Genomic DNA, 25405 nt, shown 5'->3' with positions numbered 1-25405 from the left:
CCCTGTACACTGTTGGTGGAAACTGACACAGCCACTATGAAAAACAGTGTGTAGATTCCTCAAGAATTTAAAAATAGGACTACCATATGATCCAGCAATCCCACTTCTGGGTATATATATCCAAAGTAAATTAAATCATTGACTCGAAGAGATACCTGTACTCTCATGTTCATTGCAGGCTATTCACAATAGCCAAGGTATGGAAACAACCTGAGCATCTGTTGATGGATGAATGAATAAAGCAAATACGATATAGATATAAAGATATATATATGTATATATACATAAATACACAATGGAATATTATTCAGCCTTTTAAAAAAAGAAATCCTGCTATTTGCAACAACATGGATGAAACTGAAGGGCATTTTGCTAACTGAAATAAGCCAGACAGAAAAGGACAAATACTGTGTGATCTCATATGTGTGATCTCACAGGCGTGTGGGGCTTCAGTAGTTGCAGCACGTGGGCTCAGTGGGTTGACTTTTGTGTATGGTGTAAGATAGGGATCCAGTTTAATTCTTTTGCATGTGTCTATCCAGTTTTCACAACACCACTTATTGAAAAGGCTCCCTCTGCCCTGAGCCCAGAGAGAGCTGGGGGAGTGCTTGCGTGACCATTTAACAGCTGCACATCTTTTAAAAAAAGGTTGAATTTGTAGAAACAGAGAGTAGAATGGTAGTTGCCAGGGGTTGGGGGGTGGGTTAAATGGGGAGAGGTTGATAATAATACAGACTTTCCAGTATAAAATTAATAAGCTCTGTAACATAAAACACAGTGATTACAGTCAATAATACTACACTGTATAATTGAAATTTGCTAAGAGAGTAGAACTTAAGTATTCTCATAAAAAAAGGTAAATATGGGGCTTCCCTGGTGGCGCAGTGGTTGAGAGTCCGCCTGCCGATGCAGGGGACACGGGTTCGTGCCCCGATCCCGGAAGATCCCACATGCCGCGGAGCGGCTGGGCCCGCGAGCCATGGCCGCGGAGCCTGTGTGTCCGGAGCCTGTGCTCCGCAACGGGAGAGGCCACAGCAGTGAGAGGCCCGCGTACAGCAAAAAAAAAAAAAAAAAAAAAAAAAAAAGGTAAATATGAAGTGAGATATGTGTTAATTAACTTGATTATGGGAATCCTTTCACAATGTATATGTATATCAAATCATCATGTTGTATGCTATCTATCTATATATATGTATATAAAATAATTTTATTTCTCAATTATACCTCAATAAAGCTAAAAAAAGACTGGAGTCAATCAAAAACTAACTATGAATGTTAACTTAGAAGGGTAGAACACAATATGATGTTTTTTAACTATTATATTGCCATTCAAATATATATGTCTATGACAGGATGAATGGAAACAAGGATAAATAAACACATAATCTGCAATTATAAGAAAGAGAGGGAGAGAAACAATGATACTTTTGATACAAAATAGAACAGTCAGAATAAATATCCCCAAGTGGCAGAGTCAGCAAATATGGTCCCTAGGACAGTCTTAGAGGATATAACGTTGTCTATAGTGGCTAAAAACAGTAAATGTGAAGTCAAGACACATGAAAGCATGCTCCTTGGGACATAAAAGTATAATGCCAAAAAACACTGGCTGAGATTCTAGGTAGAACGGACCCATGATTCCCTCTCTGAAGAAAGGAAATGGAACATTTAAAATTTCATCACAATGTAGATTGCAAAACAAAGAACAAAAGATATAATAATACTTCCTGCAATAAAATATTCAGAATCTTTGCCTTTTCAGACTGTCCTGCTGTGTTCTAGGAAGTGAGAGCACCACTGTGATGGAATAATTATGAAACAACATCACCAAGTTTATTGTGTCCTAGTTCATTTAAAATCACTGTAAAAGATTTATAATAAAAACATGCTTATTTGGCTAAGTTATTGAATAAAATATTTTTACTCCTAAGCTTTATTTTTTTTCATGTTTCATGCCATACTTTCCACAAAATATTTGGGTATCCTAGAAAACTGCCATCTATGAAAAGAGATGATGATTCCTTATGAGAAATTAATGATTATTTTGCTCATTATTCATCATTTTGTATTTTGCATGCTTTTTCACTTATAAATTTCAAAGTATCTTTCAATACTTATTTAAAGGCTTATGTCTGTAACTGCATAAAAGTGATGTATTCATAATACATCAAAATATAAATTATTATCCCAATTTTATAAAAAATCATTTAAATGTCTGATATTAGCATTATTTATTTCTATGGATGCATATATATATATATATATATATATAAATACAATTTTATGTGAGAAAAAAATGTCTGGAAGAAATAATGAGTGATAATGGTGGTTATCTTCAGATAATGAAAGTTGGAGTGATTTTGGAACTTCTTTACAATAGTCTATATTTTCCAAGTTTCCTACAATAATCATAAATTATCAAAAAAGAATATTAACATTTTAAAACTAATAAACCATTTGTGATATATTTAAGTAAGGGAGACTAAATAACTATACTTTGTCTTCAACATTAACCTTGGCCTACAAGACCCTTTGATTTGAAACTAGTTAAGAATTGATTGATCTGGCATAGGGCAAGGGAAGGGAAGGTAGGACAGAACTGGTAGCAGTATTCAAGGTCTCATTATTATGCAGAGTTGTATATTAATCTTCTGAAGACTGGCTTACCATTGCTTTGTTCATAGAATTATTATTCTCCTATGAACAATGGCCAAAAGGTGGAAGCAACCCAAGTGTCCATCAACAAAATGAATGGATAGGGCTTCCCTGGTAGCGCGGTGGTTGAGAATCTGCCTGCTAATGCAGGGGACACGGGTTCGAGCCCTGGTCTGGGAGGATCCCACATGCCGCGGAGCAACTAGGCCCGTGAGCCACAACTACTGAGCCTGCACGTCTGGAGCCTGTGCTACTCAACAAGAGAGGCCGCAATAGTGAGAGGCCCGCGCACCGTGATCAAGAGTGGCCCCCGCTTGCCGCAACTAGAGAAAGCCCTTGCACAGAAACGAAGACCCAACACAGCAAAAATAAATTAATAAATTAATAAACTCTTACCTCCAACATCTTAAAAAAAAAAAAAGAATGGATAAACAAAATGTGGCATATACAGGCAATGGAATATTGTTCCACCTTGATAAAGAAGAAAATTCTGACACATGCTACAACATGGATGAACCTTGATGACATCTGGCTAAGTGATATTAGCCAGTCACAAAAGGACAAATACTATATGATTCCACTTATGGGAGGTACCTAAAGCAATCAAATTCATAGAGACAGAAAGTAGAATGGTGGGTGCCAGGGGCTGGGAGGGAGAGGGAAACGGGGAGTTATTGTTTAATGAGTTATTGTTTAATGGATACAGACTTTCAGTTGGAGAGGGTGAAAAAGTTCTTGGGAATGGATGGTGACAATGGCAGCGTAACAATGGGAATGTACTTAATGCCACAGAACTGTAGACTTTAAAATGGTTGAAAGGGCAAATTTTATGTTATGTGTATTTTACCATAATAAAAACAAAAGTATTTTCTCAAAGAATATTTTCTGGGCACAGCATAGGTCTTAATCTTTTAAATTCGTGCTTCAATGTCAGACGTTGCTCTCGGTCTACTAGAAAGTATGCTGTTCCCTTAAAGAACAAAGACTGTCTTCTCCAGCGCCCAACACCTCCCACACAGTGGGCACTAAGGAAATATCTGTTGAATGAGCTTGATTGCTTCTCCTTTCTAAATAATCTTTGTGTCACCCCTATACAAATTGCATTACTGACATTTTGTTACAGATGTTTTCAATATCTGGTTATTTGAGGAGACTGAGTTAGCAAGACTTTATATAAATGCTGTGATAATAGAAGCAGTAATGCTTGTATCTAGCTTGGAAATGCTGAGAAGAAACATGTATGCTGTACATACAAAAATGTTTTCAGTATTACTTGTTAGAGCCCTGAAAGTCTGGTCTTGCTACTAAAGGTTGGTGATGATATAATAACAGATTAGTAAAAACTCAACCACAGTAATACATGTAACAAAGAATTTCAAACACAGATAAGGTAAAGTATGTCATTCACTCACATAAATACAGTCATTGGCTTTAACTTGAGAAATGCAGCTTTCCCCCTAGCTTCCTCACAGATTTCTCTATTCAGTACAGAGGAGTCCAAATGTAAATGCTTTCCAATTCTAAATCTTTGAACCAGATATTTTCCTTCTCCATTTGAAACTTTCCCGCAGTAAGATCAACAGTCTCCTTGAATCTGATCCCTACAGGATTGAATGGATCCTACTTTTGGTGCTGACCCAAACCTCAGGGCTCCCAACGAGTTTGTCAGCAGGGTAGGAAGCTACCAACCTCAAAAACGTAGTCCTAATCCCTTATTTTATGGAAACTATAGTTCTCCCTGAAGGCAGAATTTCCATGTTGCTCTCAAAAATTATTGCACTTTAGTTCTGATGTGATATAACAATCTGATGACACAGGAGTCATTTAAAAAAAACTGTCTTAAGAAAAACAGAGAATGAATACAATATGTAAATAGTGTATTTTAAATAGTTAATTCAACCTCTTCTTAAAAACAGTTTAATTTTATTGAAAGAAAAATAAAAGTCCTAAAAAAAAAACAAAACTGCCACCACCCCCGCCCTGGCCTTGAGTTTCCATCACTGTAGTCCAGGACAAGTATTATTTATAGTTAAAAGATGCGTCAGTCAGCTTAGCCTACTGAAGTTCAAAAGGCATTCAGCTGCCCACTGCTAAAGCCCAGCTTCAAAAGCTTTTATCTGTTACTAAGGCCAACCATCCAAACCATTGGAACTTAGATTCATTATAAGCCTGTGACAGAGGCCTGCCCCGTGAGCAGCCACCAGAAGCCACATCCTGGTTCACTCCTGCTTCACAACTCTGATCTGATTTCAGGATTCATTTCCCCTCACAACTCTCCTCCCATGTGGGCCCTTGTTCTTGTGACTTTTTTAAATATCAAGATTATTGCCCTTCACCTGAGTGAATCACACAAGAGTGGCCAATGATACAGGCTATAATTCTACAGGAATTCAGAAAAGGAAGCCATTAGTGATATCAAGAAAAGTCAAAATCAAACAGATTGGGCTTCCCTGGTGGCGCAGTGGTTGGGAGTCCACCTGCTGATGCAGGGGACATGGGTTCGTGCCCTGGTCTGGGAGGATACCACGTGCCGCGGAGCGGCTGGGTCCGTGAGCCATGGCCGCTGGGCCTGTGCGTCCGGGGCCTGTGCTCCGCAACAGGAGAGGCCGCAGTGGTGAGACGCCCGCGTACCGCAAAAAAAAAACAAAAACAGACTATTATCAAAGATAGATGGAAACTCCCCAATATCATGTATTTGAGACATATAAAATTTGCAGCGAAACATTTTAAATAATGTTAGACAACTGTGTCTGATTAATTTTCATTTTAGAATTCTCTCTACTGAAAACTCACTCTCTCTCTCTCTTTACTGTATGAACTATTAGTACTTGACAATGGTCACTAGCTCTTAACTGTTCTATATTCCTCTAACTGGTTTAGTATGCTACATGGTAGACTTCTTGAATGTTTAAATCCTGCTTTCATATCCCCATTGCACTTAGCAAGGAGATCTATACCTAGACATCCATGTCTAGATGATCAATAAATTCTTGTTCAAATGTAAAGGAAGCATGGCAGCAATTACCTATAACAACAACTGCAGAAAATAAGAAGAGTGAGTATTATATTGGTGAACCAGCAAAAATCACTGAAGTGTCTGAATTTATAAGAGAATGTCCATTGATGATCCATTCTCTAGCAGCCATAGTTACTTCTACAGGCACAGAAATAATGAAACTTTGCATTAATAAAGTAATCTAGGTAATTATAATAAAATAAGGCATTCATGTGTTCAACAAATATTTATTGTTTACCATTTGCCAGTGGGGAACAAAATAGACACAAATCCCTGTCCTTATGAAGCCTACATTAGATTGAGGGAAACAAATGATAAAAAAAAAAAGTAAAATAATAATAACGTTAAAGAGAGAAAGCAGAGCAAGGAATAGTCTTATGGAGGATTGCAATTTGGAGTGGCAATGACAATGCCAGAAATAAGAGAGGGAGTGAGCCATGCCCATATATGGCGAAGAGCATTCCAACCAGAGATCACCAAAGGCAGAGGTTCTGGGGAAGCATCTGCCTAGCAGTCAAGGAACATCAAGGAAGCCAAAGAGGCTAGGGCAGTGTGAGAGGACGGCAGAATTGCAGGAGACAGCTTCAGAGGTGTGAGGTGGAGGACAAAATCATAAAGGGCATTTTCGTTCGTCATGAAAACTTGGGCTTTTTACTCTAGGTTGAAAAGCAGGTGGAGAATCATGAAAGAGATGTGACATATTTTTAAAGGATCCTGTTAGCTGCTGTATTGAAAACAGACCAAAGGCAAACAAAAGCAGAAGCTGCAAAACCCATTAGGACACCATTGCAGTAAACCAAGAAAGAGATAATAGTGGCTTGCACTAAGTGGTAGCAATGAAGGTGGTGGTAAGCGGTAGAATTACAAGTTCATTTGGAAAGTTGAGTTAACAACTCTAACCCTAATTTTTTCAAACCCTATTGTCAAGGGCGGACTTTTAATAGATTGCAGTGAAGGAGATGCTTGTTGCATATGAAACCTCAACCCAAAAGCAGTTTATCTAAATATGGTTTAATGAAAAAATCCACAAATAATAAATGCTGGAGAGGGTGTGGGGAGAAGGGAACCCTCCTACACTGTTGGTGGGAATGTAAACTGGTACAGCCACTATGGAGAACAGTATGGAGGTTCCTTACAAAACTAAAAATACAACTACCATATGATTCTGCAATCCCACTCTTGAGCATATATCCAGAGAAAAACATGTTCCTAAAGGATACATGGACCCCAATGTTCATTGCAGCACTGTTTACAACAGCCAGACATGGAAGCAACCTAATGTCCATTGACAGAGAATGGATAAAGAAAATGTGGTATATATATACAATGGAATATTACTCAACCATTAAAAGGAATGAAATAATGCCATTTGCAGCAACATGGATGGACCTAGAGATTGTCATACTAAGTGAAGTCATTCAGACAGAGAAAGAGAAATACCAAATAATATCACTTATATGCAGAATCTAAAAAGAAATGATACAAATGAACTTATTTACAAAACAGAGACAGACTCACAGACTTAGAGAGCAAACTTATGGTTACCAGGGGGGAAGGGATAGTTAGGAAGTTTGGGATTGACATTTACACACTGCTATATTTAAAATAGATAACCAACAAGGACCTACTGTATAGCACACGGAACAATGCTCAATGTTATGTGACAGCCTGGATGGGAGGGGAGTTTGGGGGAGAATGGATATGTGTATAGTATGGCTAAGTCAATTTGCTGTGCACCTGAAACTATCACAACATTGTCAATCAGCTACACTCCAATATAAAATAAAAAGTTTAAAAAACAATAAAAATGGTTTAGCTACAAGTCAAGTGGCTTAGCATCAGAATTGCTGCATGATTGGAATGTAAAATGTTTTGTCCAGAGCAACTAGAAGAATGGCCGCATCCTGAAACATGAAAAATAGTAACAGAAGCATACTGAAGTGAGAAGATGTCAGGGGTTCAGTTTTGCATATGATAACTTTGAAATGCCTGTTATACATCCATGTAGACTTTCAAGAAGCGTTATACAAATATAGATCAGAGAGATACAATCTGAAGATCAGACCACTTAGATCAAGCTCTCTAGAATCAGAGCCTATAATGGAGGTTCTTGTGCAAGTGATTTTTTGAGGAATTCCTTTCAGGAGAAAGCTATAGAAAATTAAGAGACACAAGATAGGACAGGGACTGCTGGTGGGAATGTAAATTGATACAGCCACTATGGAGAACAGTATGGAGGTTCCTTAAAAAAGAATAGAACTACCATACAACCCAGCAATCCCACTCCTGGGCATATACCCTGAGAAAACCATAATTCAAAAAGAGTCATGTACCACAATGTTCATTGCAGTTCTATTTACAATAGCCAGGACATGGAAGCAACCTAAGTGTCCATCGACAGATGAATGGATAAAGAAGATGTGGTACATATATACAATGGAATATTACTCAGCCATAAAAAGAAACGAAACTGAGTTATTTGTAGTGAAGTGGATGTACCTAGAGTCTGTCATACAGAGTGAAGTAAGTCAGAAAAACAAATACTGTATGCTAACACATATATACGGGATCAAAAAAAAAAAAAAGGTTATGAAGAACCTAGGGGCAGGACAGGAATAAAGACGCAGATGTAGAGAATGGACTTGAGGATATGGGGGGGGAAGGGTAAGCTGGGACGAAGTGAGAGAGTGGCATGGACATATATACACTACCAAACGTAAGGTAGATAGCTAGTGGGAAGCAGCCGCATAGCACAGGGAGATCAGCTCGGTGCTTTGTGTCCACCTAGAGGGGTGGGATAGGGAGGGTGGGAGGGAAACGCAAGAGGGATGGGACATGGGGATATATGTATACATATAGCTGATTCACTTTGTTATAAACCAGAAACTAACATACCATTGTAAAGCAATTATATTTCAATAAAGATGTTAAAAAGAAAAAAAAGATAGGGCAGGGGAAGAAGCCAGACAAAAAATAAAAAGTGGTTTGAGCGTTGATCTAGTCTTGGTTTGATACTATAGGGAGATCTGGAGTATAGATTGCTAGAAACTTGAACCTTTAAATTCTGTCAAATCTTCTTTATCAATAGAGGCAACTCTTCCTCCCTTATCTGAAGAAACGGGTCACTCCTTCCCTGCAGAGCCCATCATGGATGCCCCTGTGGTAGTTTCCTTGCAAGGCATTACTGATCCTACTAGCAACCCACTCTACCTCCCCTCATTACTTCTAGAACTATAACCAGACTCAAGTCCCAGCATGCCCAAGAGTGTAAGACACAAAAGGTGGCCAGTAAGAAGGTAACACACACCAAAATCCTGGCGGGGGGTGGGGGGGATTGCTGATCAAAGGGTGTACACATTAGTAAATTTGATAGATATTGACAAATTGCCCTCCATATTAACTAATTTATACTCCCATCAGCAATATGTAAGAAAACATATTTCTCCCATAACTTGACAAAAAAGTATTTCCAAAGTTTAGGAATTTTGCCAAATGGATCGTTAAAAAAGGGTATCTCAGTATAGTTTTAATTTGCGTGTCTCTTGTTATAAATTAGTTTGACGATCTTTGCTGTGTTTAAGAACCGTTTGTATTTCCTTCTCTGTGAATTACATATTCATATTATTTGTCTTTTCTTTTTCTTTTGGGTTGTTGATCTTTTCCCTAAAGATTTTAAGAGCTCTTTATATATTAGAGATTAAACTTTGGCTATGAATGCAGATAATTTCCCAGCTTGTTATATTTTTTTGTAAATTTCTTATGAATTTTTACCACGCAGAACTTTTTCATTTTAATTAATCAATCTTTTCTTTTACGAGCTTAAAAGATTTTCCACACACCAAGGTTTTTTTTTTGTTTTGTTTTGTTTTTTTTTTAATTTATTTATTTTTGCTGTGTTGGGTCTTCGTTTCTGTGCGAGGGCTTTCTCTAGCTGTGGCAAGCGGGGGCCACTCTTCATCACAGTGCGCGGGCCTCTCACTATCGCGGCCTCTCCTTGCGGAGCACAGGCTCCAGACGCGCAGGCTCAGTAGTCGTGGCTCACGGGCCCAGTCGCTCCGCGGCATGTGGGATCCTCCCAGCCCAGGGCTCGAACTCGTGTCCCCTGCATTAGCAGGCAGATTCTCAACCACTGCGCCACCAGGGAAGCCCCACACACCAAGGTTTTAAAAGAATCTTCATCCTCTCACTTTTTTCCAGTAACTCTATTGGGGTTTTTTTGGTTTTTTAATTAATTTATTTATTTTTGGTTGCGTTGGGTCCCACTGCCGTGCGCAGGCTTTCTCCAGTTGCGGCAAGCGGGGCTATACTTCATTGCGGTGTGCGGGCTTCTCACCATGGTGCTCTCTCTCATTGCGGAGCATAGACTCTAGGCGTGCGGGCCTCATTAGTTGTGGCACGCAGGCTCAGCAGTTGCGGCACACAGGCCCAGTTGCTCCGTGGCATGTGGGACCTTACCGGACCAGGGCTCGAACCGGTGTCCCCTGCATTGGCAGGTGGATTCCTAACCACTGCGCCACCAGGGAAGCCCAACTCTATTGTTTTTAACATTAAAATATTTGATCCATTTGGACTTTATCCCAATGGCAGCACCTTCTTTTTTTCAGAAGACTATCCTGTTATTTCAGTATCGATTACTGAATAATCCATTTACTTCTGATCTGAAATATTATTTTTATTTACTGAATTTATACTAAAGTCCCATATTATAAATATTTGTTTTCTGGACTCTCTATTCTACTGTTGTATAGTCACACACTCTTTTAAAATTTTGAGGTTCATACCACAAATCAAACCATGGTTTTTAATGTATGATAGAGCTTATCTACCTTTTTTTGGGGGGTGGGGGTGTTCCTTCCAGCTTCCATAATAGCCTTAGATGTTAGCCCTTTTTAAAATAGGTTTATAAAGAGGGGTGAAGTTGGCATTTTTATAGGTCTTACATTAAGAAATTAACTTAAGAGTAGCTGACATCTTTACAGTACTGAGCCTTCTCATCCAAGCACATGGTATTGTATTCCATTGATTCATATCTACTTCCATGTTTTCCTGAGTGCTTTAAAGCTTCCTTCATGTAGGTCTTACATATTTCTCATAAAATTTATTTCAAAGTATTTTGTCTTTCTGTTGTTATTGCAAATAGAATCTTTTCTTTCATTCTATCTTCTAACTGGTGACTATTTGTATATATTAGAAATTTTTGATTTCTGTGCATTTATTTTTCTCCCCACGACTTTACAAAATTCTTACTGTTCTATAGTAGTTTTTAATGTTGATTATTTGAATTTTTCAACTACGCAAACATATATTTTGCCTCCCATTTCCAATGTCTGTAACTAATTTCTTTCTCTTAATTACATTAGGTATTATCACTTTAAAATGTAAATAACAGTGATAGTACTCATTCTTTTAATATCTTGAGTCTTATAAGAATGTCTAAATTAATTAAATATGCTGCAGGTTTTGGGCTGAGATAGATATATGCATCATTATTGAATACATATATTATTGTTTTATCAAAATTCATATTAAATTTTTTCAAATGACAGCATTTTGGGAGGTGGTTATATTAATTTTCATTTAGATTTATTTATAAGATAATTTAATGGATTTGCTAACAATGAGTCATCCTTTAATTCCTAGATTAAACTCTATTTGATAATGACTTAACGTACTGCTGGACTTTGCTTTCTAATTTTTTTTGTTTGTGAGGTTCGTTTTCATGACTATTCCATTGGTATTTGCAAAGAAGTTGTGTTTTCTGAGTGTGTACCCTTTGACATCTATCAATAAAAGCTAATTTATTTGATTATATTTATTTTTTCTCTATTTGATAAAGGTAAAGTCTTTTAGTGATTCTGTTTATATTTCTTGTAATTTGTACTTTATAAATAAGGCTGCTATGTTATTTATCATATATTCATACCAATTCTATCTTAATTTTGCATTTTACCTCTTAACATTAAAAACTTATCTTGTTATCTCATTGATCATTTAGGTTTAAATTTCTTTTGTTTGCATTTACTTGACATGTTATTTTTCATTCTTTTATTTTCAACTCTCTTTTTTATGGATCTTAGAGATATGATAAAGTTGTTTTTGCTTTTTAGACAATCTGAAGACCATTGTCTTTTAGGTGTAAAGCCCATTTTTATTTAATTATATATCCAATATGCTTAGTCTTTGAAGACCATTGTCTTTTAGGTGTAAAGCTCATTTTTATTTAATTATATATCCAATATGCTTAGTCTTAGTTCTAGCACATTATTTTATGTTTTGTGTTTTGTTTTTAAAGGGTTTCTTTAGGATTTTTATATTTGTTGCATGTTTCTTCATTTTTGTTTGTGGTTCTATTAATTCTAAGGAAAGTATGCTTTTTTGTTCTAGTGCTTACCTTTATAAATATAATTTTATATAATTTTCTTAGTTCTCTGCTTCTTTTGAAAAAATCTATTTGTTACTACCTATGAGCAATAATGAAAAAAATAATTAACTATGTTACAATAGTCTGTGACTTCCATCTTGCTGGCACTCTCTCTTGCTGACACTTTCTGTGTCACCTTCCCATTTATTCACTCTGATCTATGGAAAAGGCTATGTGGCCAGGAACTTAAGGAGGCTTCCAGTCAACAGCTCATAAGGAGCTGATGCCTCAATCCAACAACCCAGGAGAAACTGAATCCTGCCAACAGCTATGTGAGTGATTTGGGAAGTGGCTCCTTCACAGTTGAGCCTGGAGATGACTGTAGCCTGTGAGACCCAGAGCCAGTTGAAATTCTCAACTGTATTATGATGTGCCTGGATTCCTGATCTACAGGAGCTATGAGTTTGTAGTAAAGGTTATTTTAAGACACTAAGTGTCAGGGCAATTTGTTAGATAGATCATCAATAGATAACTAACACATGCATACTAAGGGGCTTTTGCATTTCAAGGTGTCTCTTTTCTGCAGAAAGTGTATTTGTGCTGGAATATTATCCCTGTCCCCACTGGGCCCTCTCACTTCTCTTCATACTTATTTTTACCTTCTTTCTTGACTTCAACTGATCTCATCTGTGATTGATAGTGGTATCACATATTTTGAAATTTCTGGATTATTTGTCTCTTAGCTTCACTGAAAATGCAGCTTTCAAAGTCTTTTTCAACTTTCTATTGCTTTTATGTGCTTTCCAGGGAAAGAAGAGGGAAAAACATTGACTTATGCAGCTGTGTTTATAGCAGAAGTCTTATTGTTGTTTTAGTTTGCATTTCCTTGATCAACAGTGATGATAATCTTATTTTCACACGTTTACTTGGCAATCTTTATTATATATTTTCATCATTAATCAACATTCTATTAGTTTGCCTGTCTTTTTCTTATTGATTTGTAGAAGCTCTTTGTATATTAGATATATTAGATTTACCTTTCTGTTACTTGTCCTTTAAAATTGAAAAGGGGGCTTCCCTGGTGGCGCAGTGGTTGAGAGTCCACCTGCTGATGCAGGGGACACGGGTTCGTGCCCCAGTCCGGGAAGATCCCACATGTCGCGGAGCGGCTGGGCCCGTGAGCCATGGCCGCTGAGCCTGCACGTCCGGAGCCCGTGCTCCACAACGGGAGAGGCCACAACAGTGAGAGGCCCACGTACCGCAAAAAAAAAAAAAAAAAAAAAAATGAAAAGGACTTCAGTGATCCTTACATTTATAGAATTTGTTATTAAAAAAGTTTAAAATTTTTCTGTAGTCAAATTTACCAATTATTTCCATTATGACAATATTTTGAGTCTGACTTAAGAAGACTTAAGAAAACAGGGGTTTAGAATTGTAGGAGCTGAAGGGTAATACATACTCTATGATGACACCCAAAAGGGTGAGGAGAAAAGAGTCAATATTTCTGTAAAACATAAAGGCAGTATTTTATGGAATAAAATATTAGAAAATTAAATTATCAAGAAAGGGGAGCTTTTAAAAAATTAAATAACATTTACATTAAAGTTCATCTATGTAGGATCTAGGATAAAATGTTGGCTCTATATTTGCTGCAACACTATTAAATGACTATCTTTTCCCACACTGATTTGAAATGCTTTACTTATCAAATATAATTTTCCATGTAACTATTATCTGGATTGTCTGCTGATGTACTTACCTATTCCTACACCAATAACACACTGTTTTACATATTATAGCACTAAAGTATCACAGTTCTAACATACACTGACCATGAGACCTCAGTAAACTCTAAACCTCAGTTTCTACTTTGCAGTGTTTGTTTGAGAATTAAGTACATAAAGGATATAAGTAAATACATTTTCTGGCCCCATGCCTCACACAAGATAAGCATTCACAAATGATTGTTATTAATACCATCATAAAGCATGATGAAATTAGGCTATAGACAAAAATTAATGATAATAATATTACTAGGTATTTTTTTAACATGTTTATTGGAGTATAATTGCTTTACAATGGTGTGTTAGTCTCTGCTTTATAATTACTAGGTATTTAAAAAATACAACAAATCCTACTTCCCTTTTATATTTCCCTGTGTGTCCAGTTCCAAGGGAACTTCTCCCTGTGGGGAGATCATGCACATTCTGGTAGATGTTCCATCTCCTAGCCTAAAAATATAGAGTGGAAGGAACAAAGAGTAGTTGATAGTTTGCTTAGGAAAGGTCCACTGGGTCAGTAACCAAGGGGAGAAATGGCACTTCCCTTGTATTTCCAGAGGTAGGAGCTTCACAGTTGCTTAGCAACATGTAAATGCATAAGAGAGATGGAAGGTAAAGGTATCACAAAATCAGGCAAATTTTACTCTCTCATCCATTTATTATTCCTACATTGTGCATAACTCAAGAGAAACAGAATATATGTTTGACCTCCAAAAATAAGCTGGCCAGACAGTGAATGGCATATAGCTCAAATATAACCATAAAAATATAACTGGTAGTAGTGGGTAGCCCAGATTATATATATACAGACAAAAGTACGTGTGCTTACAGCTGGATTCCAGATACAAGAGGACCATTCTGTTCAATGTAGCAAGTATTTATAAGTGCTTCAGGGGACACATGGAAGACTATGAGGCAGCCCACACTTTCCAGAACTTTAAAATCTACTAAGGAGAATAAAATGAGTACACAGATCATACCACCACAAGGCAGAATTCATGTCACAACTGAGCAACACCCCACTTGTATGTCCTCTGAAGTGAGAGATCAAAGCTTGAGGTGTGGGGGCATCCAGAAAAGCTTCCCTGAAGAGAAGCCATTTGAATTAACCTTTAAAATTAAACAGGAAAAAAAATTAAATAGGATTTTCACAGGTAGATGTGGGATAAGAGAACCCATTTCAGCACGCCATGGAGGAAGTTCCAGGCATGTCCAGAACAATGATAACCCAAATTTTGCTGCAAAATAGGGTTGGTTCTACTAGAATGGAAGCAGTGAAAGATAAAACTATTTCCACTTTGTGGAGGTCCATGAATGCCAATTTAGGGACATGTGCTCTAATTGACAGGCACTCAACAGTGATACGGGTGTGGGTGAAACTGTCAAGAGATCAATCTGGTAATGGTACTTTTGATTGGGGGTCGGGGGAGTGTGGGAGAGAAGGCACTGTAATGAAGCAATGGTGAAAAAGAAATATAAGCAGTCTAGGTGGGAGAAGAGGACAGTCTAATCTAAGGTAGGATCTACAGGAACAGGAAGAAAGGAACAGATAATAGAGATACTACAAGGGTACCAACTGAAGACAAGTTGCTGATTAGATAGAAGGGTTCAGTGGAGAGTGAGGAGTGAAAACTATCTCAGAGTTGGTAAGTCTGATTTATTAGATATCAATAATAGAAAAAAATAGATTCAACAGGGCGGTGGAGGGAAAGAAAGAGGAGGAAGAAAAAAAGGACAGCTGTTACAAACTTGCTAAGTTTGAAGTGCTCATGGTACTATCAGATAGAAATGCTCAGCAAGCAGAAAAAAATATAGGCTTAGAGTTTTGAGGAAGGTCAAGGCTTTGGTGATTATTCACATGAAGGTCATAATTGAAACTACGTGAGTAGATGTAAACATGAAGGAAAAAGGAGAAGATTCATGTCAAGGAAGGAAGAGGGCTGGTGAAGAAAAAAACCGAGTCAAGATGATGAACAGATAGTGAGGAAGACACGAAAGGAGCCGCAGAGCAGGGAACAGAACTTAGTGCAGCATCTGAGAGGCCAAGAGAAGGACTTTTAGGAAGACATGTGGGTAAGCAATTACTGGTGATGTTTATTTTCCTGATTTAAAATCTTCTACCAAAATCAGGTATTACTTCTTGTAAAATATTTTAATCCATTTTTTTAAGAAATCATTTTTTATTAAGAGAGGCAAATACTACAGAGACACATGAAAATGGGGGCTGAGGATAATGCCACATTTAGGGATCAGGAACTCACGCGTGTCCTTTAGAAACACATTTCAACAGAAAGGGCAGCAGGAGACTGTAAGTGTCCAGGGGGAGACTCTCAGCAAGTGACTAATTAGTAGGATGATAATTTGAGGGAGTCAAAGAGTGGAGGGGATTATTTTGGGGGGGGAAGGTAAGAGGCACACTGAAGAAGGGAAGAACAGTAAAGAGGAAAAGGTTGAAGACTGGTGTAGAAGTGGGAATCCTTGACTCAGCAAGGGATAGAAAAGAGGCAGGAGAGCATGGGGCTAGGATAGCATGAATGCTAGCCTTGAAAAGCCAAAAGCACGGACCTGTCTTCTAATACAGAGGGAAAGGGAAGGAAAAACAGGAAATGAGGCTGAGAGATTTTAAAGCAAATACAGGGACATTGAGGGATCTCAGTTTGAATGATTCAAGAGGTCACTGAGCTTAAGGAAAGTTTGAGAAAAATCTGTGAAAGGCAGAAAAGCAGTCTACATGCTTCACCAAACCAAGCCGGGAGCCTTCTTCTTAAATCTTATGCATCAGAAACAGATGAACCTCTCCATGTCAAACATTTTAGTAAGTCCCAATGGCAACATAAAAGAAGTCACATCTGGGTTCATGGACCTTAACATTTATAGAACAGACTAACTGACTGAGCTACTGTAGAGGACATAAACCATATATAAATCATAAACCCCTAGAATTCAGGGGGATCTCAAAAGGTAATCTGTGAATATACAAATCCCAGGTAACACACTCAGCTGCAAACATGCACAAATCACACCATGTTCTGTAAAGAGAGTTCAGACACCAGGAACTCTTGCATGAAAGGAAAGAGAGCTTAGTGAAGCTGATGCACTAGGTGCAGTGGATTTCTAGCACTAGATGGCTAGAAATCAGTTAAGGATGAAAAAGGAAATATGGTTTTACAGGATGAAGCCAAAGGAAAATTGAGTTTCCAAAAATCTTCTCCAGTCTGATTCAACAGATAAAAAGTGAATCGTGGGCTTCCCTGTGGTGCAGTGGTTAAGAATCCGCCTGCCAGTGCAGGGAACACAGGTTCGAGCCCTGGTCCAGGAAGATCCCACAGGCCACGGAGCAACTAAGCCCATGCGCCACAACTACTGAGCCTGCGCTCTAGAGCTCATGCTCCAAAACAAGAGAAACCACCGCAATGAAGAGTAGCCCCCGCTCGCCGCAACTAGAGAAAGCCCGCATGCAGCAACAAAGACCCAACACAGGCAAAAATAAATAAAAATAAAATAAATTAATTTTTTAAAAAAGTGAATCATGTGTCCAGATCCTTGCATCCAGTTTCCAGAGGGATAATTTTAAACATCGAGTTTAGTCACAGGGAAATAAAAGTTTCCTGCTTCTTTGGCCACATCAAGTCCCACAGGGAACATTTACTGTATCAGCTACACCCTTGCTGAGTGGAAATCAGTGACACTAGACCACTAGTTCAGTACATTCCATCTCACCTTGAAATCCTATTTCACTGAAATCATGAAATGTGTCAGAGGGAAAGAGCATTAAATGTGGCAAAGAGATTTAAAGAAGCAACGTCCCATTCTACCCAGGCCTTCTGCAGTAGCGTCTCTGAGGCTCTTCATCAAAGCAACTCAAGATGCCCCATGCCCTGAGGAGCAGCCCCTCTCTAGCACAGCTCTCAGCCTGCGGTTACTCAAGAAAAGAACAATGGGGTGGACTACTGTGCACAGATAAATCACAGCCTGCCACACCCAGTGCCTGAATTCCCGTGATGGAAACACACCTGAGGCACTGAGCACCAGTGACAGAAAACAGGAAACGAAGAGGACAGCAAAGGAGATGAGAGCCAGGAGAGCCTCGGTGTGTGCCTGGGTGCTGGGATCATGAGAGCCGGAGATGGACAGGGAGACCTTCTGGTGTGTCTTCCCAGCGATGTAATGAGCAAAGCCATGCCAGCCATGAAGACAACAGTAGGGACTGTCCAGGTAGCATTCCCAGTGACGTTCCAACGTTGCAGAGCCCTCTTTAAATAGTTCTGATATACTCTCTGGTTGCCTATGAAAACTAGAACGGTGCTAAAGCTGGAGAACCCCACAGAGCTGAGCAGCATCCATGGAACCAATGCAGACACCATCTGCTTTAGCCAGAGGAAGACAGGGTGGGTGAAGGTTGCGCTTTTCACACAGTAGAAGACACTGAGCCAGGTGGAGAACCATAACGTGACAGCATTCAAGAAGTCCCACTGAAAGTCTAGGAACTGGAATACAGGGTTGTATGGGAAGGCTATTGGATTCAGGAAAATATAAACGTTCTTACTCATCACCACCCATCACAGACAGAAGCCAGAGGTTCCCAGGCTGACCAATAACTTATTGCAGGGTGATAAAGTTCTCTGCAGCAACCACTCCATGCCCAGTGCCACAGTGATTAAGCCATTACCCACCACTGCCACCAAGCACAAAAGGAATAAAATGATAGCAAAGATAAAGGCTATCTTATCAGCCAACTGAGGTCCTGGAACCATGTCCTCTCCACTCATCTCTCCTGCAGACAAGATGGGTCCCAAGACTTCAAAGTCTATTCCTGTAGAGTGGCTCTGGAAGGTCCTGTACGATGCTGGTCTCTCCAGCTTCCCTACGTACAGAGGATAAAGTAGAGGATGTGGGCCATCTGAGGAGGGTGAAGAGGTTTCTTCTTCTCAGAATAGATGCAAATAGCATTAAGGCTCAGTTTCAAAAGCCCCCCTGCCTGCCCATGAATTTGCCTGTCCTTCCTCTGCCTACTGTCTGCCCATATCAACATTGCTGTGGATACTATATCAGGCCCTTGCATTTAGCATCCCTTACATGGGAGTTTATACCTCTCTAAGCTGACACCTAAGATATGACCACACACCTACTGGCTGCTCTGTGAGGAAATCAGTGAGCACACCTGCTACTAACAGTCAGAGCTCACATCCTTGGTTGGTTGGTATGTTCTGGGCAGTGTTCTAAGTGATCTTCATTGTCTTTAGTTCTCACAATGACCCTATGAAGCAAGTGCCTTTAGAAAACCCCTTTGACAGGCAGAAAACTGAACAAAACCTCTACTGAGAGAGGTTAATTCAAATACTATTACTTGTGGTGACTGTTATCATCAAATAGAACATAGCAGACAATTATACATAATCAAGCAAGTGAATGTTTTTTTTTGTTTTGTTTTTTGTTTTTTTTTTTTTGCGGTACGCGGGCCTCTCACTGTTGTGGCCTCTCCCGCTGCAGAGCACAGGCTCCGGACGCACAGGCTCAGCGGCCATGGCTCACAGGCTCAGCCGCTCCGCGGCATGTGGGATCTTCCCGGACCGGGGCACGAACCCGTGTCCCCTGCATCGGCAGGCGGACTCCCAACCACTGCGCCACCAGGGAAGCCCCGCAAGTGAATGTTTTAACCGTATTTTATTAGTGACCTTTAAAGGGCAGTTCATACAGGAAAGCCTACTATGGTAGCTATAGCACTAATGGGCTATGGCAGGAAGAACTCTGGGCTAGGGATCAAGGCGAGTGTTAGTCCTAGTTCCACCATCGCTGTGAGGTGCTGGGTATGTCAGCAGGCCCCTCTGTGCCTCCGTTTCTCCATCTGTAAGATGTGAAAAGAATCATCTGTTCTAATTCACAGGATAAGACTAGATTCTAGGACTAGAATCTCAGTTTTCAGAGTGAAAGAAGACATTAAATGGATTGACATATATACACTAGTATGTATCAAATAGATAACCAATAAGAACCTGCTGTATAGCACATGGAAGTCCACTTCGCTGTACAGTAGAAACGAATACAACATTGTAAAACAACTATACCCCAATAAAACAAAATTTTTTTAAACATGAGAAACATCAAAAAAGGACATTAAATAATTTTATAATGAAGCCTCAAGTTATAGATTAAGGCTCCCACCTAAAGTCACAGTTTGGAGAAAAGACCAAGACCCAAACTGATTCCAAGACCAGAAATCTTTGCAGTTAGCAGCACATCTTGTACTCCTATCTTCTTCATCCGCAGCTGAAGTCAGAAGACCAGGCTTTGAGTTTTGTCACGGTCACTATCTATGGATCTTTGGCCTAGTCGTTTAACCTCTCTGAACCCCACTTTCTTCATCTATAAAATATGGATCACAAATATATGTGAATATATATACACACACATATATGGATGTATATGTGGAAACTAGAAATCTCTACACATGTATAAGAAATAAGTAAGGTGGTGATGACAAGTGTTATTATAATGATATCCACCCTGTGGAGGGACAAGCAGTCCAAGGAAAATTCAGGAGAGCATCAGGGATGCAACAGAGGTCCAAGGCACCAAATACTGGATATCTACTTTAATTAGAGGAAGGTGGAGTAAGCAAAGGCCACATTTTCAATAGGAATGAGGCTCAAAGAAACAACAACAACAAAAAAGCAATCAGGTGAGTGCTTACTTACTCAGGTGCGTGTGAGCAGGTTAATGTGTCACAGAGAGTGAGGCAAGCAGAAACGGTTCTGGGTCAGCTATGGCAACAGTGAAGGCTCAGGATCAAGTAACATGAGAGTGAGGGAGTATTTTATAGAACACTCATCTTCTGACCAGCACCACAGCCTACTATTTCCATGCACAGAACCCCACAAAGACAGAATAGAATCCAGAACTCTCAGCATCTCTTTCTAGTGCCCAGTTCACCTGAGACAAAGGTCCAGGTAGAACTGACCTTCCAACACAGAAGCCTTGCTGTAGCGAACATGGTGATCTTGGGGAAAGGAGAGGTGAACTAAGGCAACTAATTCACTCTGCCTTTCTCAGAAGATGCGCATCTCCAGGGGATAGAGTTCCCAGCTGCTCTCTACCCTGCCCGTGTTCCTCTGGCTGACATTGGGCTGTTTGCTCCTGGAACATGGAGCAATAAAGCAAACTCTGAGCTCGTAGCTCTGGTGTCTGGCCAGCCACAAAATTTTCAGTATGGAAAATTCGTATCTTTTCCCATCTACTTCCTACATATTTGATGGCTCATATAATGGGAAAAATATGCTGTTAACCCTCAATTTGACCAACAACAATTAATAAGCATCTCCTATATATCATAATGACACTGTGAAAGGCGCTGGGACTGTAACAGTGAACTCGGTATCTGCCCTCAAAGTGCTTTCAGGCACTAATCATAAACCACAAACATTTACTGGACATACACTATGTGCAGATTAAGTTAATCCAAGAGTGTGAACAACCATTCGTATTTTAATATGGAATATGTTTTATGGCGGCTCTTTTGTTGTTTGTGCTTTTTGTTTGTTACGTTTTGCTTTCTCAGACTTTCTTATTTGGTGGAAGCCAAGTCTGAGAATTTTGAAATGTTCACAGGTAGTCTTTGTATGTATGATCCTGAGGGTGGCAGAGGTAGGAATCCTGAGTACATTGTCTGTGTGGGAAACACTCAGCTCAGTTCTATCTCTCAGAGGATAAAAAAGGAGCTCTCCCAGGTTGTGGTTCTAAATGTATGTGTCATCCTATTTCCATCCCAAGAATTCTGAGAAGAATTCAGTAACATCAGCAGCCCCTTCATTGTGGGACAGCAAAGGTGCTCTCTTGTATGTTGAAAGGACAGAGAGATGACACCAGTAAAGGAGATGGAAGTGTGATTATGTCTAGGAAACAGGTAAGTTTGACTACAGCAGAGGGTTTCCATAAGGGAATGGTCGCATACCAGGCTGAAAAGGCAGGCTGGGGAGAGACCCCAGAAGGCTTTGAAAGTCAGGATGAGATATTAGGCTGTGTCTTTGGTCAAGATGGGGCCACCAAATGTTTATGGGCTCTTATGAGCTAGAGCCTAGGAAAGGGAGGTTGAGGACATCAACCAATTAAAATCTCCTGAGATAAGCCCTCTAGTCCTGGCATAAATCAAAAGGCTGTGAAAATGCTGCAGAACATGAGAGTCGCACCACCATTCCCCTCCCACCCAAGACATTCAGTAAAGTTCTGGAGCTCTGTCCAGGGGAAAGCCAGTCTTCCAGGTGACATCCGTGATGCTCCTGCCTTTGCTGCCTCCACCCATCCCTCTTGTGGCTTAAACCCCAAAATTCAGTGCCTGCAATTTATTATTGCCCTCCCAGCTCACTCGTATTCCTGCCAAAAAAAAAAGGGAAAAAGAAAAATTGCTTTATGATAGTCCCAGCTTTCCAGTTTCCTCTGTCCAGCTTCACCCTCTCTCTACTCTTTGGGAAACCCCTTGCGCTCCTCTCCTACAATTCGGGCATCTCCTCTTTTAAAGCCCTAATCGTCTTCTTCCAGGTGAAAACTCCTCACCTTGCTACCTCATCTCTGTTCCTCTCTCTTGCTCTTCTTGCCGTAGCTCAGCCTCCAGCTAGCATTACAACAAAATGTTTTGGGGTCTCAGCTCCCAAGAAATGTTTTGGGGTCTCAGCTCCCAAGACTGTTGGACAGCTTATCATAAATGCAGTTATTTATTTGAAAATCCTTTGTAAACTCTATTCTGTTCTGTTGTTTATTACTCCTATCTTGATTAGCTCAGACATATAAATCTGTTAACCATGTATGGTGTTTTTCCCAATCTCTTCTGGTCTCTTGGTCTCCAAACTTTTTTATAGTAAACTCCATCAGTTAAAAAAAAATTATGAACATGAATTCCACCATATGCATGTTTATTTAATTATATGCTTGTAATACTCTACGAATACATTATGTACATCATAAAACACATATCAGAAATAGGGATTAAAAGGATGAGATAAAAATAAATGGAAATGGAAATTGTCACGCTTTTCTTTCTACACCCAATGGATCATTTTGCACACACTCCGGGATGCAAGCACCCTAATTTAAAGACTACCATCCTAGACATCGGCATCCAGGGTCCATCTCCTGGATGAGTGGACAGGAAGAGTAAGATTCTCAAAATTAAAAACTATAGCAAATTTCCTTTGTTTTCCTTTTCTATCTTCTGTTGGCCAAAGCATTTCCACATCAGAAAATTCCTTTTAATTCAACATATACCGAACACACAAAACCATGGGCAGGCCCTATAGTGGCACAAAACTCATACATGCCCTCAGACATCAATTGTTCAAAAGAAAAAGCTCCATGGGTGAAACTGGTCTTAAGCAGGGCACAAAAGAAGGGAATGGCAAAAAACAGCAGAGAAAGTTCCAGATGGGCCAAAAGACCACAGGCTGCAGGGAAGAGCATGCGGGGAGACAGAAAGCAGCTTTCCTGGGCTGAAGTAGAGAGACTGAGCTCTGAGAGCACAGCAAGGTTGAGGAGGGCAACTGATGTGTGTGGGATGGTGTGGGATGGTATGAGACAACCTATGTCACCATTCAGAAAAAACTTTAGGTTGACCACAGAACAACTGACAACCATTACAGGTCTCTGTCAAGGGAATACAGACCAAAATGATGCTTGGAGAATATATTATTAGGGCTGCTTGTGAAAGAGGCCTGTGAGGAAATGAGGCCACCATTCTAGTCCAAGGTGGTTTGGGACCCAGACGAGGGACCAGGACCACCAGAAGGGAGGGTAGAAACAGAGAGGCATGGAAAAAGAATTAATGGGGTGTAGAGAGAGTGGGGAAGAAAGAAGGAAATGAAAAGAGAGGACAACACCCAAACCTTGTGCATTCTTGCCACTCATGGGCTTGTCCAGTGACAGTAGTTATGACACTGAAAAGACAAACTGCTCCTTGTCCAGGGCTCTCCAAAGCCTCTTCTTCAGGGCCTTTCTCAGCTTGACGCTGCTGTGCACCGAGATGCTGGAATGCAGACAGATGCCTGCACAGGTCACCACTTCCCAGGCCCAGCGCCAGTGATTGCAGAGGGTTCAGATGTTTATAACAACAATAATCAGGCACAGGTAATACGATGGTAGAAGATGAGGAAGAAGGCAAGTGACTTCAGGGCCACGGTGTGAGCCCGGGTGCTGGGATCACTCAGGGCCAGGTCTATGGTCCCTCATCTGCCCCAAGTGCCGGCACAGCGAGAACACGAGTGAGAGGGTGGACACCAGGAACAGGAGAAATGGAATTGACCGCATAATAATTACATGAGGTAGAAAAAAGTACAAAGAGACCGTCTGCATTCTACCAGCCAGGGTGTTGTTTCCATGGGAACTCTGGGCAGCAACCATCTGCACAAGAATTGTATTCCCCGTGTCTATGGGATGACTACCAGAGCAGATAAGATCAGGCAGCCCAGCAGCAGCCTGGGCCCTGACCGAGAAATCCTCCACTTCAGCCCAAAGAAGATGCGGTGAGAGAAGAATGAGATCTTCACACAGTAGAATGTAGCAAGCCAAGCAGTAAGCCAGAAAGTGAGAGATGTGATGAAGTCCTAGGGGACGCTGAAATAGTAAATTTTGGAACCAAAACCAAAGGCGGCCACGAGGTTGTTCAGGAGGGCCATCCCATGCAGTCAGAACCGGGAGGCGGCCAGGGAGGCTGCCGCAATCATGTCGCCTGCAAGCAGTGTCTGGCATTGTACCCACTCCCTGACCAACACAGTAACTATGAAGCCATTCTGCAGCAGAACAGCCAACAGCTCCAGGAAAAAGATGACCATGAAGATCAACATGGGTGAGGAAGGCACCTTCTCCAGGGAGGCTCTGCTCAGACTCAGCTTCTCCTCCGGGGTGCTGGGGCACATCCACAGCCTCTCTGGACAAGCCACACTCTGTTGAGACTGTAGATTCAGAGGCTCTCCTTGGATTCAGGCAAAAGCGTAGCAACCAGCAAACACCACCACCTCCCCACCCCCGCTCCCACCCCTGCCGGTCCTCCGGGATTTGAAAAGAGGATCCCTGTGATTTCCCCAGGCATGCAAATCCCTCCCAGCTCAATGACACCCTGTCTCTGTTTGCCAAACCTGTATTTGCCTGTTCTTCATTAGGGCCAGATGTAGGAAAATGGTAACAGAATAGAGGTTCCAAGGGTGATTGAAAATACTCATATTTTGCACTACAATTCTCACTATACTATTTCTTTTCTAACTTTTCCTTAAAAGTTAGAAAAAGTCCTTATCCCTGTTTGCCTCCCATGACCACAAACCTTCCCTGACCCTTCATGTCCCAAGTTAATATTTTATTCCATATCCTGCACGTATTATATATGGGTGGAATAAGAAGTCATACATATGCACAAGTCCTGGAAACACTAAGAAAAGGCTCCCTTTCCCTTCCAGTGACCACTCATGCTGCCTAAAATTTCACTGGCGGGCTCCATATTGGAGTTCAAGGAGTCTCTACTTAAAAAGTGAGTTTCCCTAATGTGTTAACATCAAATCTGTTAGCCATTAACACTTCAGCTTCAATGTGTTTAGAAAACCAAAATTAATCATTTCG

General features: G+C 40.2%; 1 protein-coding gene and 1 pseudogene across 2 annotated transcripts; both read right to left on the bottom strand.

Annotated features, from left to right (window-relative positions):
- Window positions 1-17674: 17674 nt before the first annotated feature.
- Window positions 17675-18582, bottom strand: TAS2R60 (taste 2 receptor member 60; the record flags this gene model as incomplete). Its single annotated transcript, XM_082631582.1, is given in 3 exon segments — window positions 17675-17958; window positions 17961-18372; window positions 18376-18582. Coding segments are annotated over 3 exon segments (903 nt in total).
- A 5143-nt stretch (window positions 18583-23725) lies between these two features.
- LOC309810300 (taste receptor type 2 member 134-like) lies at window positions 23726-24711 on the bottom strand (annotated as a pseudogene). Its single transcript has one exon. The product of its transcript is annotated as a taste receptor type 2 member 134-like (transcript).
- Window positions 24712-25405: the final 694 nt, after the last annotated feature.

The sequence above is a fragment of the Mesoplodon mirus genome (genome assembly GCF_964341445.2).
Source record: "Mesoplodon mirus genome assembly, chromosome: 9".
In the NCBI taxonomy this organism is placed as follows: Eukaryota; Metazoa; Chordata; class Mammalia; order Artiodactyla; family Ziphiidae; genus Mesoplodon; species Mesoplodon mirus.
This window is presented reverse-complemented; position numbering and strand designations above follow the sequence as displayed.